Raw genomic sequence first — 18,646 nt, 5'->3', positions numbered from 1 at the left:
CCAGTAGTGTTTTTATTATTATGTTATTACATCATTATGTCAAATGTATGAGGTGAGTTTTGCATTGTAGTCTAAACTGAGTGAATGATTTATTTATTTACCCGCTTTTTCTCTATATATAGGTTGGAGCTGGGACATCATGCCAGGGCTATGACATTAAAACAGACTATGCTGAAGATGTGTGCTGACCGCTCGCTGAACTGTATTATTTGGCCAACTAATGCTACTGGACCTGTTCCCATAAGCCTGACCAGGCATCTGACACGGGCCTAATAATCTGCAGTGGGAATCAAGACCACTCTGGCAGCGGTGAACAATGCATTTGCCACAAAGACGGAGACTCAATCGGAGTCGCATCCTCTTCTTCCTCTCTGGTGTATTACTGTGCTGCGTCTACACCGTGACGTTCAAGGCCCGGCTGCAGGAGCCATGGGTGGCCCGCCAGGCCGCAGCAGAGGAGGATCCTGGGACAGCACTCCCAGAGGAAGGGGGCGGTAGTGATAATAGTAGTGTTGTGGAGGTAGACACACGAGAGGTGTTGACCTCTAACCCCTCTAGCCTAACAGAGAGCTTTAACGATGACGTCATCACCAGGGCTCCTACTGTGCTGCAGGGGGATGACGTCATGGTGATAACTGTCAACAGGACGGACATTAAGCACTGTATCTACGTAGAGGACCCTGAACCTGAGCCTCCGACTGAACCTCCTCCCACCTCCCCTCCTCCTAACACCACCACCTCCCCAGGTATCGCTGGAGACGTCCCCCACAGGAAGGGAGAGTACCCAGAGGACCTGTTCACGGTGGACCAGAGGAGGCAGGGCTGGGTGACCCTCCACATCCTGGGCATGGTCTACATGTTCGTCTCCCTCGCCATCGTCTGTGACGAGTTCTTCGTCCCGGCGCTCGGCGTCATCACCGTGAAGCTCGACATCTCCGACGACGTCGCCGGGGCAACCTTCATGGCTGCAGGAGGCTCCGCCCCCGAACTGTTCACCTCTCTGATTGGCGTGTTCATCTCCCATAGCAACGTGGGCATCGGGACGATCGTGGGGTCAGCGGTGTTTAACATCCTGTTTGTCATCGGGATGTGTGCCATCTTCTCCAGGGAGATGCTCCACCTCACCTGGTGGCCCCTGTTCAGAGACGTCTCCTTCTACATCATAGGTAATAATAATAATATCAGCATTTTACAGATAATAGGTAGAGAATAATACGTTTTTCCACAAATCCTGGTTTGTAGACTCCCGGAATTAGGAGGGAATAAGCAGGACATCTGGAATACTCCATCCCGGATTTCTGGAAAACCTGGGAATTTTGGGGAAAGTACGTACTTTAAAGGGTGCTTACCTTGGAGCCAACAGTCGATCCCATTGGAATTGGTGAATTGCATCCTATAGTATTCCCCTTATAGTGAACTATATAGGTACATACACTCTCAGAACAAAAGGTGCTATCTAGAACCAAACAGGGTTCTGCAGCTGTCCCCATAGGAGAACACTTGTGGGTTCCATGTGGAACCCCTTTCCACATAGGGTTCTACATGGAACTAAAAAGGGTTCTCCTATTGTGACAGCCAAAGAACCCTTTTGCGCTCTGGCCAAAAGTAGTGCACTATATAGGGCTCTGGTCTATAGTAGTACCACTATATAGGGAATAGGGCCCTGGTCTATAGTAGTACCACTATATAGGGAATAGGGCTCTGGTCTAAAGTAGTGTACTATATAGGGAATAGGGCTCTGGTCTATAGTAGTACCACTATATGGGGAATAGGGCTCTGGTCTATAGTAGTACCACTATATAGGGAATAGGGCTCTGGTCTATAGTAGTACCACTATATTGGGAATAGGGCTCTGGTCTATAGTAGTACCACTATATAGGGAATAGGACTCTGGTCTATAGTAGTACCACTATATAGGGAATAGGGCTCTGGTCTAAAGTAGTGTACTATATAGGGAATAGGGCTCTGGTCTATAGTAGTACCACTATATGGGGAATAGGGCTCTGGTCTATAGTAGTACCACTATATAGGGAATAGGGCTCTGGTCTATAGTAGTACCACTATATTGGGAATAGGGCTCTGGTCTATAGTAGTACCACTATATAGGGAATAGGACTCTGGTCTATAGTAGTACCACTATATAGGGAATAGGGCTCTGGTCTATAGTAGTACCACTATATAGGGAATAGGACTCTGGTCTATAGTAGTACCACTATATAGGGAATAGGGCTCTGGTCTAAAGTAGTGTACTATATAGGGAATAGGGCTCTGGTCTATAGTAGTACCACTATATGGGGAATAGGGCTCTGGTCTATAGTAGTACCACTATATAGGGAATAGGGCTCTGGTCTATAGTAGTACCACTATATTGGGAATAGGGCTCTGGTCTATAGTAGTACCACTATATAGGGAATAGGACTCTGGTCTATAGTAGTACCACTATATAGGGAATAGGGCTCTGGTCTAAAGTAGTGTACTATATAGGGAATAGGGCTCTGGTCTATAGTAGTACCACTATATGGGGAATAGGGCTCTGGTCTATAGTAGTACCACTATATAGGGAATAGGGCTCTGGTCTATAGTAGTACCACTATATTGGGAATAGGGCTCTGGTCTATAGTAGTACCACTATATAGGGAATAGGACTCTGGTCTATAGTAGTACCACTATATAGGGAATAGGGCTCTGGTCTATAGTAGTACCACTATATAGGGAATAGGACTCTGGTCTATAGTAGTACCACTATATAGGGAATAGGGCTCTGGTCTATAGTAGTACCACTATATAGGGAATAGGGCTCTGGTCTATAGTAGTACCACTATATAGGGAATAGGGCTCTGGTCTATAGTAGTACCACTATATAGGGAATAGGGCTCTGGTCTATAGTAGTACCACTATATAGGGAATAGGGCTCTGGTCTATAGTAGTACCACTATATAGGGAATAGGGCTCTGGTCTATAGTAGTGGACTATATAGGGAATAGGGCTCTGGTCTATAGTAGTACCACTATATAGGGAATAGGACTCTGGTCTATAGTAGTTCACTATATAGGGAATAGGACTCTGGTCTATAGTAGTGCACTATATAGGGAATAGGGCTCTGGTCTATAGTAGTACCACTATATAGGGAATAGGGCTCTGGTCTATAGTAGTACCACTATATAGGGAATAGGGCTCTGGTCTATAGTAGTACCACTATATAGCGAATAGGACTCTGGTCTATAGTAGTACCACTATATAGGGAATAGGGCTCTGGTCTATAGTAGTACCACTATATAGGGAACAGGGCTCTGGTCTATAGTAGTACCACTATATAGGGAATAGGACTCTGGTCTATAGTAGTACCACTATATAGGGAATAGGGCTCTGGTCTATAGTAGTGCACTATATAGGGAATAGGGCTCTGGTCTATAGTAGTACCACTATATTGGGAATAGGGCTCTGGTCTATAGTAGTACCACTATATAGGGAATAGGGCTCTGGTCTATAGTAGTACCACTATATAGGGCTCTGGTCTATAGTAGTACCACTATATAGGGAATAGGGCTCTGGTCTATAGTAGTGCACTATATAGGGAATAGGGCTCTGGTCTATAGTAGTACCACTATATAGGGCTCTGGTCTATAGTAGTACCACTATATAGTGAATAGGGCTGTGGTCTATAGTAGTACCACTATATAGGGAATAGGGCTCTGGTCTATAGTAGTACCACTATATAGGGAATAGGGCTCTGGTCTATAGTAGTACCACTATATAGGGAATAGGGCTCTGGTCTATAGTAGTACCACTATATAGGGAATAGGGCTCTGGTCTATAGTAGTGGACTATATAGGGAATAGGGCTCTGGTCTATAGTAGTACCACTATATAGGGAATAGGGCTCTGGTCTATAGTAGTACCACTATATAGGGAATAGGGCTCTGGTCTATAGTAGTGGACTATATAGGGAATAGGGCTCTGGTCTATAGTAGTACCACTATATAGGGAATAGGGCTCTGGTCTATAGTCGTACCACTATATAGGGAATAGGGCTCTGGTCTATAGTAGTACCACTATATAGGGAATAGGGCTCTGGTCTATAGTAGTGCACTATATAGGGAATAGAGCGCTGGTCTATAGTAGTACCACTATATAGGGAATAGGGCTCTGGTCTATAGTAATACCACTATATAGGGAATAGGACTCTGGTCTATAGTAGTACCACTATATAGGGAATAGGGCTCTGGTCTATAGTAGTGCACTATATAGGGAATAGGGCTCTGGTCTATAGTAGTGCACTATATACAGTGGGGGGGAAAGTATTTGATCCCCTGCTGATTTTGTACGTTTGCCCAATTACAAAGAAATGATCAGTCTATAATTTTAATGGTAGGTTTATTTGAACAGTGAGAGACAGAATAACAACAAAAAAATCCAGAAAAACGCATGTCAAAAATGTTATAAATTGATTTGCATTTTAATGAGGGAAATAAGTATTTCACCTCTCTGCAAAACATGACTTAGTACTTGGTGGCAAACCCCTTGTTGGCAATCACAGAGGTCAGACGTTTCTTGTAATTGGCCACCAGGTTTGCACACATCTCAGGAGGGATTTTGTCCCACACCTCTTTGCAGATCTTCTCCAAGTCATTAAGGTTTTGAGGCTGACGTTTGGCAACTCGAACCTTTAGCTCCCTCCACAGATTTTCTATGGGATCAAGGTCTGGAGACTGGCTAGGCCACTCCAGGACCTTAATGTGCTTCTTTTTGAGCCACTCCTTTGTTGCCTTGGCCGTGTGTTTTGGGTCATTGTCATGTTGGAATATCCATCCACGACCCATTTTCAATGCCCTGGCTGAGGGAAGGAGGTTCTCACCCCAGATTTGACGGTACATGGCCCCGTCCATCGTCCCTTTGATGCGGTGAAGTTGTCCTGTCCCCTTAGCAGGAAAAACACCCCCAAAGCATAATGTTTCCACCTCCATGTTTGACGGTGGAGATGGTGTTCTTGGGGTCATAGGCAGCATTCCTCCTCCTCCAAACACGGCGAGTTGAGTTGATGTCAAAGAGCTCCATTTTGGTCTCATCTGACCACAACACTTTCACCCAGTTGTCCTCTGAATCATTCAGATGTTCATTGGCAGACTTCAGACGGGCCTGTATATGTATTCTTGAGCAGGGGGACCTTGCGGGCGCTGCAGGATTTCAGTCCTTCACGGCGTAGTGTGTTACCAATTGTTTTCTTGGTGACTATGGTCCCAGCTGCTTTGAGATCATTGACAAAATCCTCCCGTGTAGTTCTGGGCTGATTCCTCACCGTTCTCATGATCATTGCAACTCCACGAGGTGAGATCTTGCATGGAGCCCCAGGCCGAGGGATATTGACAGTTCTTTTGTATTTCTTCCATTTGTGAAAAATCGCATCAAATGTTGTCACCTTCTCACCAAGCTGCTTGGCGATGGTCTTGTAGCCCATTCCAGCCTTGTGTAGGTCTACAATTTTGTCCCTGACATCCTTGGAGAGCTCTTTGGTCTTGGCCATGGTGGAGAGTTTGGAATCTGATTGATTGATTGCTTCTGTGGACAGGTGTCTTTTATACAGGTAACAAACTGAGATTAGGAGCACTCCCTTTAAGAGTGTGCTCCTAATCTCAGCTCGTTACCTGTATAAAAGACACCTGGGAGCCAGAAATCTTTCTGATTGAGAGGGGGTCAAATACTTATTTCCCTCATTAAAATGCAAATCAATTCATAACATTTTTGACATGTGTTTTTCTAGATATTTTTGTTGTTATTCTGTCTCTCACTGTTCAAATAAACCTACCATTAAAATTATAGACTGATCATTTCTTTGTCAGTGGGCAAACGTACAAAATCAGCAGGGGATCAAATACTTTTTTCCCCCACTGTAGGGAATAGGGCTCTGGTCTATAGTAGTACCACTATATAGGGAATAGGGCTCTGGTCTATAGTAGTGTACTATATAGGGAATAGGGCTCTGGTCTATAGTAGTACCACTATATAAGGAATAGGGCTCTGGTCTATAGTAGTACCACTATATAGGGAATAGGGCTCTGGTCTATAGTAGTACCACTATATAGGGAATAGGGCTCTGGTCTATAGTAGTACCACTATATAGGGAATAGGGCTCTGGTCTATAGTAGTACCACTATATAGGGAATAGGGCTCTGGTCTATAGTAGTACCACTATATAGGGAATAGGGCTCTGGTCTATAGTAGTGTACTATATAGGGAATAGGGCTCTGGTCTATAGTAGTACCACTATATAGGGAATAGGGCTCTGGTCTATAGTAGTACCACTATATAGGGAATAGGGCTCTGGTCTATAGTAGTACCACTATAGAGGGAATAGGATGCCATTTGGGACTCATCCTCTCCTCTCTCCTGATCATGCTGATCGTGTTCATCCTGGACAACACTATCATGTTCTCACGTTTCTTGCCCTCCCCCTCCTCTCCCTCCTCCTCCTCCCCCTCCTCCCCCTCCTCCTCCTCCTCGTTCTCCTCCTCCTTCCTCCTCTTCCTCCCCCTCCTCCTCCTCCCCCTGCTCCTCCCTCTCCCCTTCCCTTCCTCCTCCTCCTCCCCCTCCATCATAGATCTGGTCATGCTGATAGTGTTCTTCTTGGACAACACCATCATGTGGTGGGAGAGCGTAATGCTGGTGTCGGGTTACGTAGCCTACGTCTGCTTCATGAAGTTCAACGTGCAGATCGAACACTTCGTCAAGACGCAGATCAACAAACACAAGAGCATTGTCAAGATCATCATGCCGGAGGAGGAAGAGGAGAAGGAACCCAAGAAGGTTGGTAGAGTTGTTGGGACTTTGTTAGGCAGTTTTGGTGAAGCAAAAAGACAGACAGACAGACAGACAGACAGACAGACAGACAGACAGACAGACAGACAGACAGACAGACAGACAGACAGGTAGGCAGAGTGGCTGACAGACAGACAGGCAGGTAGGCAGACAAAGTGGCAGACAGACAGACAGACAGACAGACAGACAGACAGACAGACAGACAGACAGACAGGTAGGTAGGTAGGTAGGCAGAGTGGCTGACAGACAGACAGCGGCAGGTAGGCAGACAAAGTGGCTGACACAGACAGACAGACAGACAGACAGGCAGGCAGGCAGGCAGGCAGGCAGGCAGGCAGGTAGAGAGACAGACAGACAGACAGACAGGCAGGCAGGTAGAGTGGCAGACAGTCAGACAGGTAGGTAGGCAGAGTGGCAGACATACAGACAGACAGACAGGTAGGCAGAGTGGCAGACATACAGACAGACAGACAGGTAGGCAGAGTGGCAGACATACAGACAGACAGACAGGTAGGCAGAGTGGCAGACAGACAGGTAGGCAGAGTGGCCCATTATTATAATATCATCCAGGACCCAGACCCTCTCTGGTCCAGTCCATGAGAGACAATATCACCCAGGACCCAGACCCTCTCTGGTCCAGTCCATGAGAGACAATATCACCCAGGACCCAGACCCTCTCTGGTCTAGTCCATGAGAGACAATATCACCCAGGACCCAGACCCAGCTCTGGTCTAGTCCATGAGAGACAATATCACCCAGGACCCAGACCCTCTCTGGTCCAGTCCATGAGAGACAATATCACCCAGGACCCAGACCCTCTCTGGTCCAGTCCATGAGAGACAATATCACCCAGGACCCAGACCCTCTCTGGTCCAGTCCATGAGAGACAATATCACCCAGGACCCAGACCCTCTCTGGTCTAGTCCATGAGAGACAATATCACCCAGGACCCAGACCCTCTCTGGTCTAGTCCATGAGAGACAATATCACCCAGGACCCAGACCCTCTCTGGTCCAGTCCATGAGAGACAATATCACCCAGGACCCAGACCCTCTCTGGTCTAGTCCATGAGAGACAATATCACCCAGGACCCAGACCCTCTCTGGTCTAGTCCATGAGAGACAATATCACCCAGACCCTCTCTGGTCTAGTCCATGAGAGACATGGAATGGTTGATTCACTGGACTGTCATCAGAGCCTGTGTTTATCCATCCAGCCCTTTGTACAGGCCATAGAGTGTGTATTTGTGTGGCAGCCAGACTCGGCAGACTTTGATGATTGGGACTGAATCCCTGAAAGGATCCCAGGTGTCAGAGCCCAGCGTAGGGGAGCATGGGTCAGGGGAGGACGGGACGGAGGGACGGGGGTGATGTAATGCTGATGAGATGTAAAGTAATGTCAGCCATCAGTTTGTCATTGTCACACTGGAGGAGCGTATTATTCAGCTAAATCCCACACCTGGTGCCAGTCACCATATAGCTCTAGTCACGGTCATCTGAATATCAATCCTCTCTGTTTCATTATATATTCTTTGGCAGACAAAGCTGTAGCAGGGAATTATTGTCCAGACCAGTAGAAACAAATAGCACCCACCCACTTCAACGTCAGAGGAGGCTGGTGGCTCCTTAATTAGGGAGGACGGGCTCGTGGTAACGGCTGGAGCGGAATCAGTTGAATGGTATCAAATACATTAAGCCCAATGTTCATTAATAATTTTTATTTAACCTTTATTTATCCAGGCAAAGCACATTGAGAACCAGAGTCTATTTTTCCAGGGAGACCTGGCCAAGAAGGCAGCAACAATCAATACATTACATCATTAAAACATACAACAATACAACAACATGATCCAGCCTGGAGCCGTTTGCTCCGTTCCAGTCGTTATTATGAGCCGTCCTCCCCTCAACAGCCTCCTGTGCTAAACACACAGGCACTGATTACCACACAGCATAGCATTCTTCAGTTGTCAAAGCTTCATGTTTAGCCTACATGTTACGTTATGCTAAATGATAGCGTTTGTTTTTCAATGGCCCTCGACAACAGAGTACCAACCAGCTAACAAGAATGTTTTGCTTCATTTTCCACACACACTCACACACACACACACACACACACACACACACACACACACACACACACACACACACACACACACACACACACACACACACACACAGTCTCCATTACACACACACACAGCAGCGTACCACATACCCCCCGCAGCCCAATGCATGGGTTGTGAGCCCCCTGGAGGTTGCCCCCATAGAATTAGGAATTTGAATACTAGAATGGTCATGAGTCTTCTTATGATGCGATAAAGGTCAGCCATTTTGGTCAGGGAGTTGGTCAACCATGGTTTGCCAGTGCTGTGATAAGATATTGTGTAAAATAATGAATGTGAAGAACGTATCTGCGCTGTATGTTGCTAGCTACAGTGGGGGAAAAAAGTATTTGATCCCCTGCTGATTTTGTACGTTTGCCCACTGACAAAGAAATGATCGGTCTATAATTTTAATGGTAGGTTTATTTGAACAGTGAGAGACAGAATAACAACAAAAAAATCCAGAAAAATGTTATAAATTGATTTGCATTTTAATGACCATTTAATGACCATGAGAACGGTGAGGAATCAGCCCAGAACTACACGGGAGGATCTTGTCAATGATCTCAAGGCAGCTGGGACCATAGTCACCAAGAAAACAATTGGTAACACACTACGCCGTGAAGGACTGAAATCCTGCAGCACCCGCAAGGTCCCCCTGCTCAAGAAAGCACATATGCATGCCCGTCTGAAGTTTGCCAATGAACATCTGAATGATTCAGAGGACAACTGGGTGAAAATGTTGTGGTCAGATGAGACCAAAATGGAGCTCTTTGGCATCAACTCAACTCGCCGTGTTTGGAGGAGGAGGAATGCTGCCTATGACCCCAAGAACACCATCCCCACCGTCAAACATGGAGGTGGAAACATTATGCTTTGGGGGTGTTTTTCTGCTAAGGGGACAGGACAACTTCACCGCATCAAAGGGACGATGGACGGGGCCATGTACCGTCAAATCTTGGGTGAGAACCTCCTTCCCTCAGCCAGGGCATTGAAAATGGGTCGTGGATGGGTATTCCAGCATGACGATGACCCAAAACACACGACCAAGGCAACAAAGGAGTGGCTCAAGAAGAAGCACATTAAGGTCCTGGAGTGGCCTAGCCAGTCTCCAGACCTTAATCCCATAGAAAATCTGTGGAGGGAGCTAAAGGTTCGAGTTGCCAAACGTCAGCCTCAAAACCTTAATGACTTGGAGAAGATCTGCAAAGAGGTGTGGGACAAAATCCCTCCTGAGATGTGTGCAAACCTGGTGGCCAACTACAAGAAACGTCTGACCTCTGTGATTGCCAACTAGGGGTTTGCCACCAAGTACTAAGTCATGTTTTGCAGAGGGGTCAAATACTTATTTCCCTCATTAAAATGCAAATCAATTTATAACATTTTTGACATGCGTTTTTAGAAGAATGATTCCACATATTTTTCAAATTAACTGTCAATATGCCAAACAATGCAGAGAATCCACAACCGTACACTGACTCAAATCAAACATTATCTCAGCCTCATTACAAAATGTGTAGAATAGCATGAGATTAGCTATAAAACTGCACATTTATCTCTCTGTCCCATGGCAATATGTGTAGAATTGCAGGAAATTAGCTTTAAAACAGCAACATTTTCTCTCATCCTCAGGGAAAATGTGTAAGATAGCAGGAGATATTTTTTCTCTTTGCCCCAAGTTAGTGGTTTTCCCGGGGCTTTCTCAGATCTTGCGGGGGCCCTGCGACACTACTCACAATACACCCTCCAACACACCAACACACACTCTGCAACACACACTCTGCAACACACACTCTGCAACACACACTCTGCAACACACCCTCCAACACACCAACACGCACCCTCCAGTACACACAACACACACTCTGCCACACACACCCTCCAACACACACACTACAACATACCAACACGCACCCTCCAGCACACACAACACACACTCTGCCACACACACTACAACACACACTCTACAACACACACACTACAACACACACTCTACAACACACACACTACAACACACACACACACTACAACACACACTCTACAACACACACACTACAACACACACACACTCTACAACACACACACTCTACAACACACACTCTACAACACACACTCTACAACACACACACTCTACAACACACACACTCTACAACACACACACTCTACAACACACACACTCTACAACACACACACTCTACAACACACACTCTACAACACACGCTCTACAACACACACACTACAACACACACACTACAACACACACTCTGCAACACACACTCTGCAACACACACTCTGCAACACACACTCTGCAACACACACTCTACAACAAACACTCTGCAACACACACTCTGCAACACACACACTACAACACACACACACTAAAACACACACACACTACAACACACACTCTACAACACACACTCTACAACACATACTCTGCAACACACACACACTACAACACACACACTACAACACACACACTACAACACACACACACTACAACACACACACACTACAACACACACTCTACAACACACACAACACACACACAACACACACTACAACACACACTACAACACACACACTACAACACACACACTACAACACACACACTACAACACACACTCTACAACACACACTCTGCAACACACACTCTACAACACACACTCTACAACACACTCTGCAACACACACTCTGCAACACACACTCTACAACACACACTCTACAACACACACTACAACACACACTCTACAACACACACTCTACAACACACACTCTAAAACACACACACTACAACACACACACTACAACACACACACTACAACACACACTCTGCAACACACACTCTGCAACACACACTCTGCAACACACACTCTGCAACAAACACTCTGCAACACACACTCTGCAACACACACACTACAACACACACACTACAACACACACACACACTAAAACACACACACACTACAACACACACTCTACAACACACACACTACAACACATACTCTGCAACACACACACACTACAACACACACACTACAACACACACACTACAACACACACACTACAACACACACACACTACAACACACACTCTACAACACACTACAACACACTCTACAACACACACTCTACAACACACACTCTACAACACACACTCTACAACACACACACTACAACACACACTCTACAACACACACTCTACAACACACACTCTACAACACACACTCTGCAACACACACTCTGCAACACACACTCTGCAACACACACTCTACAACACACACACTACAACACACACTCTACAACACACACTCTACAACACACACACTACAACACACACTACAACACACACACACTACAACACACTACAACACACACACTACAACACACACACTACAACACACACTCTACAACACACACTCTGCAACACACACTCTACAACACACACTCTACAACACACACACACACACTACAACACACACTACAACACACACTCTACAACACACACACTACAACACACTCTACAACACACACTCTACAACACACACACTCTACAACACACATTCTACAACACACACTCTACAACACACCCTACAACACAAACACTCAGGACAACACACACTCAGGACAACACTCCTGCAATCAGCCGCTGATGAGTGTGGAAGAATCGTGACACTGCACTAAATGAATGTCTTGGGTCAATTGGGGCGTTTGACAGCCCTTCACATCTAGGCTGATGGATACCCAAATGGCTCCCTACTCCCTACCCTCTATAGGGCCCTGGTCTAAAGTAGTGCACTATATAGGGAATAGGGCCCTGGTCTAAAGTAGTACCACTATATAGGGAATAGGGCTCTGGTCTATAGTATTACCACTATATAGGAAATAGGGTGCCATTTGGAACCTAGATTCTCTCATGCTAGTACGGGGTGTCCTAAGTCATTCTGTAAAGCATCTGGGTTGTCATTTCGTTTTTTCAGCAGAGAAATGGTTGAATATGATTTATATGCTAGTCATTTTTACAGGCTGGGTCCCAAATGGCAATAGGGTGTTAACTGGACAATAGAGGACGATATTGCTACTCCTATTTGCCATATCATCTTCAATTTAAGCCTACTAGAAAGTGTGTGCTTTCAGGGCTGGAGGGAAGCTAAAGTTATTCCCCTACCAAAGAATAGAAAAGCCCCAGTTACTGGCTCAAATAGCCGATCAATCAGCCTGTTACCAAACCTTAGTAAACTTTTGGAAAAATTGTATTTGACCAAATACAATGCTATTTTACAGTAAATGAATTGACAACAGACTTTCAGCATGCTTATAGGGAAGGACATTCAACAAGCACAGCACTTACACAAATGACTGATTAACTGAGAGAAATCTCTGATAAAAAGATTGTGGGGGCTGTCTTGTTAGACATTTTAGTGGGGCTTTTGACATTATCGATCGTAGTCTTCTGATGGAAAACATATGTGTTATGGCTTTACACCCCCTGCTATAATGTGGATAAAGAGTTACCTGTCTAACAGAACACAGAGGGTGTTCTTTAATGGAAGCCTCTTTAACATAATCCAGGAATCAGGAATTCCCCAGGGCAGCTGTCTAGGCCCCTTACTTTTTCAATCTTTACTAATGACATGCCACTGGCTTTGAGTAAAGCCAGTGTGTCTATGTATGTGGATGCCTCCACACTATACACGTCAGCTACTACAGTGACTGAAATGACTGCCACACTTAACAATGAGCTGCAGTTAGTTTCAGAATGGGTAGCAAGGAATATGTTAGTCCTAAATATTTCAAAACTAAAAGCATTGTATTTAGGACAAATCATTCACTAAACCCTTAACCTTTATTAAATCTGGTAATGAATAATGTGGAAATTGAGCAAGTTGAGGTGACTACACTTCTTGGAGTAACCCTGGATTATAAACTGTCATGGTCAAAACATATTGATACAACAGTAACTAAGATGGGGAGAAGTCTGTCCATAATAAAGCTCTACTCTGCCTTCTTAACAACGCTATCAACAAGGCAGGTCCTACAGGCCCTAGTTTCTACCTTCTTAACAACACTATCAACAAGGCAGGTCCTATGGCCCTAGTTTTGTCACACCTGGACTACCGTTCAGTCGTGTGGTCAGGTGCCACGATGAGGGACTTGAGAAAATTGCAGTTGGCTCAGAACAGGGCAGTACTGCTGGTCCTTAAAAGTACACAGAGAGCTAACATTAATGATATGCATGTCAATCTCTCATGGCTCAAAGTGGAGGAGAGATTGACTTCATCATTACTTGTTTTTGTAAGAAGTGTTGACAAGCTGGATGTACCAAGCTGTCTGTTTAAACTACTAGCACACAGCTCAGACACCCATACATACCCCAGCAAGAGGCGATACGCACCAGAGGTCGGGTGTTTAAACTACTAGCACACAGCTCAGACACCCATACATACCCCACAAGACATACCACCAGAGGTCTGCTTGCAGTAGACCCGCCAAGTGGGCGCAGAACAGAGCTATGGGGAGGCGTGGGGCACAGTACTACATAGAGCCATGACCACATGGAACTCTATTCCACATCAGGTAACTGATGCAAGAAGTAGAATCATTTAGAAAACAGATAAAAATACACCTTATGGAACAGCAGGGACTGTGAAGAGACACACACACAGGTACAGACACACACATATGCACACAAGCGCTAGCAAACTGTTAGGTTGTAAATAAACAGAGTAAAAACTCATGGACGCTTAGTACAGCTCATTCCAGGCTGTATTACAGCTGGCCGTGATTGGGAGTCCCATAGACACAATTGGCCCAGCGTCGTCTGGGTTAGGGTTTGGCCAGAGTAGGCCGTCATTGTAAATAAGAATTTGTTCTTAACTGACATGCCTAGTTAAATAAAGGTTAAATAAAAAAATATATAAAATAAAAAAACCAAGCTTATTCACCTACTGGGTCATACAGCTGCATAAGACAAAGAACACATTCACACAAGTAGTGCTATTTGTAGCTCCCTCCAGTAACCACGAGCACAACCGTTCCTTGATTTTAACTGGCGGCTTTATTCTGTAGTTTAGTCAGAATTATCACCTTCCGTGAGAACTATAAAGTAAATGAAAATACAGTTTAAGCACACTCTTACACCTTCTTGTCTTATGAGTGACTTATTAGCTTGGTATAACTCTGAAGTAATTACATACATAAACAGTTTAGCCGGAGCTATAACAGTATCAGATTGAGCACACGAATAAAGGAAAAAATACCTCATTGGCTGCTTATTACAGAAGGGAGGAAATCAAACTTCACACTTATATTCCTGGCATGAATTCACGCTTCATCCTAACATACACATATCAACCTTTACGAACTACACCCGGTAACATGAAAACTTAGCTAACATCGCGCGGGAATGCCTTCACCCCCAAAGATGTGTTGCTACGATAATGATCCTCGTTACAACAGTTATTAGCCACGTAGTTCCACCTGTCTTATCATTTCCCCCGTATAGCGAACACGTAAACAATTCAAACAAAAAAAACTACGACATAGACTTACAGATTAACTGTCAGTTACACTATTTAAGCCTTTCTCCTATGCTGAGTCTCCTCCTACACATCTGAACAGCCAATACATCTCTGTTGCTATCCAGAAGATTAGTGATATACACTACCGGTCAAAAGTTTGGACACACCTACTCATTCAAGGCTTTTTCTTTATTTTTGCTTTTTTCTACATTGTAGAATAATAGTGAAGACATCAAAACTATGAAAAAAACACATATGGAATCATGTAGCAACCAAAAAGTGTTAACCACCATGGCTACCACAGCATTCTGCAGCGATACGCCATCCCATTTGGTTTGGGCTTAGTGGGACTATCATTTGTTTTTCAAAAGGACTGGCTCCAGGCTGTGTAAGGGATATTTTACCAAAAATGAGAGTGATGGAGTGCTGCATCAGATGACCTGGCCTCCACAATCCCCTGACCTCAACCAAATTGAGATGGTTTGGGATGAGTCGGACCACAGGGTGAAGGAAAAGCAGCCAACAAGTGCTCAGCATATGTGGGAACTCCTTCAAGACTGTTGGAAAAGCATGCCAAGAGTGTGCAAAGCTGTCATCAAGGAAAAGGGTGGCTACTTTGAAGAATCTCAAATATAAAATATATTTTAATTTGTTTAACACTTTTTTGGTTACTACATGATTCCATATGTGTTATTTCATAGTTTTGATGTCTTCACTATTATTCTACAATGTAGGAAATAGTCAAAATAAAGAAAAACCCTTGAATGAGTAGGTGTTCTAGAACTTTTGATCGGTAATGTGTGTTCTTCATCTAACCAAGACTTCTGCCCAAATCCCCCCAATAGAGTTCCAGACACTTGTAGAATCTATGCCATTGAAGCTGTTCTGGCTCAACGCCCTATTAAAACACTTTATGTTGGTGTTTTCCTTTATTTTGGCAGTTACCTGTTCTCACTAATATCACTGTTGTTATAATCCTGTCTTTGGCTCATCAGTAGACACCCATTATGCAGCCTCTACCCAGCGGGCAAATGTTGGCATGGGATTTCATAAAGACATTATTTTCTGGTTGAAACAACATATTTTTTCTGGACTACAAAAAAAGGACAACAAACCCTTCCTTTTTACAATCAGAATACAACCTGACCATGAAAAGCCATTCAGTACATTTTGCCCACTGGGGAAGTGCATTAAAAGTCTGCCTTTTCTCCTCTCTCTGGTTCCTATTGTAAACGTGTACTAAAATATTCCTGTATTTACAGAAGAACAGTGGACCTTCACCACCTGATCCACCCCAAAACAATGTTTCACCAGAACCCAAACCACAACCTCAAGACTCACCCCAGAAGAGAGACAGAGAAAAATTGAAGGTCTCAACACTCTTTGATTGTGATGTCATAATCAGGTTGTGTACTGATTGTAAAATTATGTTTTTTTGGGGGGGGGGTTTTAGATGTCATTTTAGTGACCAGCAAAAAGAAGGCTTTACCAGAATGTAACCTGGCGTGATCTGCCGTGGCTTCAACCCTGTTGTGTGTGTGTGTGTGTTGTCCCAGGTGAAGCCCACTCTCCAGAGAGGAGGCAGTAATGCTTCTCTCCACAACAGCACCAACAGAAACACCATCTTCCAGCTGATGATCCACACACTGGACCCTCTGGGAGAAGGTACTTTACATCAATCTTTATTATTTCAGGGACCGCTATGGTCCTAATCTATGGTCCTTATCTATGGTCCTAATCTATGGTCCTAATCTATGGGCCTAATCTATGGGCCTAATCTATGGTCCTAATCTATGGTCCTAATCTATGGTCCTAATCTATGGTCCTAATCTATGGTCCTATACTATGGTCCTAATCTATGGTCTTAATCTATGGTTCTAATCTATGGGTCCTAATCTATGGTCCTAATCTATGGTCCTAATCTATGGACCTATACTATGGTCCTTCCTGTACAGTAGCAGGGACCAGGAAGCTATGCCTCCTGGGAGGAGCTACTGAACCATATATTATAGCTATTCAAATCAAATCAAATCAAAAAAAAAAAATTGGTCAGATACACATGGTTAGCAGATGTTAATGCGAGTGTAGCGAAATGGTTGTGCTTCTAGTTCCAACAATGCAGTAATATCTAACAAGTAATCTAACAAATTCACAACAACTACCTTATACACACAAATGTGAAGGGATAAATAAGAATATGTACATATAAATATATGGATGAGCGATGGCCATGCGGCATAGGCAAGATGCAGTAGATGGTATAGAATACAGTATATACATATGAGATGAGTAATGTAGGATATGTAGACATTATTAAAGTGGCGTTATTTAAAGTGACTAGTGATACCTTTATTAAGTGCATTTATTTAAATGGCCAGAGATTTGAGTCTGTACTGTATGTTGGCAGCAGCCTCTCTATGTCAGCTTCACAGCAGCATCAGACTGTTAGCTTCACAGCAGCATCAGACTGTTAGCTTCACTGCAGCATCAGAATTTTAGCTTCACAGCATCATCAGCCTGTTAGCTCAGCTTCACAGCAGCATCAGACTGTTAGCTCAACTTCACAGCATCATCAGACTGTTAGCTCAACTTCACAGCATCATCAGACTGTTAGCTCAACTTCACAGCATCATCAGACTGTTAGCTCAGCTTCACAGCAGCATCAGACTGTTAGCTCAGCTTCACAGAAGCATCAGACTATTAGCTCAGCTTCACAGCAGCATCAGACGTTTATCTTCACAGCATCATCAGACTATTAGCTCAGCTTCACAGCATCATCAGACTATTAGCTCATCTTCACAGCATCATCAGACTATTAGCTCAGCTTCACAGCAGCATCAGACGTTTAGCTTCACATCAGCATCAGACTGTTAGCTTCACAGCAGCATCAGACTGTTAGCTTCACAACAGCATCAGACTCTTTGCTTCACAGCAGCATCAGACTATTAGCTCAGCTTCACAGCAGCATCAGACTGTTAGCTCAGCTTCACAGCATCATCAGACTGTTAGCTCAGCTTCACAGCATCATCAGACTGTTAGCTCAGCTTCACAGCAGCATCAGACTGTTAGCTCAGCTTCACAGCAGCATCAGACTGTTAGCTCAGCTTCACAGCAGCATCAGACTGTTAGCTCAGCTTCACAGCAGCATCAGACTGTTAGCTCAGCTTCACAGCAGCATCAGACTGTTAGTTTCACAGAAGCATCAGACTATTA

At 44.4% G+C, this 18,646-nt stretch overlaps 1 protein-coding gene across 3 annotated transcripts in view; it reads left to right on the top strand.

The window, feature by feature from the left end:
* Nucleotides 1-18,646, top strand: part of LOC106594011 (sodium/potassium/calcium exchanger 1) — a 50,196-nt gene that overhangs the window by 1,005 nt on the left and 30,545 nt on the right. For 2 of the 3 annotated variants that reach the window (XM_082969803.1, XM_045709153.2), the window contains exons 2-5: nt 123-1,166; nt 6,595-6,800; nt 16,696-16,803; nt 16,990-17,098. In XM_082969803.1, the coding sequence (XP_082825929.1) occupies nt 317-1,166; nt 6,595-6,800; nt 16,696-16,803; nt 16,990-17,098 (1,273 nt within the window). In that variant the 5' untranslated portion in view covers nt 123-316. The remainder of the gene's footprint in view (nt 1-122; nt 1,167-6,594; nt 6,801-16,695; nt 16,804-16,989; nt 17,099-18,646) is intronic. The other variant, XM_082969805.1, reaches the window with a different exon arrangement.

The sequence above is a fragment of the Salmo salar genome, chromosome 26 (genome assembly GCF_965601325.2).
Source record: "Salmo salar chromosome 26, fSalSal1, whole genome shotgun sequence".
NCBI classification, from domain to species: Eukaryota; Metazoa; Chordata; class Actinopteri; order Salmoniformes; family Salmonidae; genus Salmo; species Salmo salar.
The sequence above is the reverse complement of the archived record's forward strand: the minus strand, read 5'-3'. Positions and strand labels throughout refer to the sequence as shown.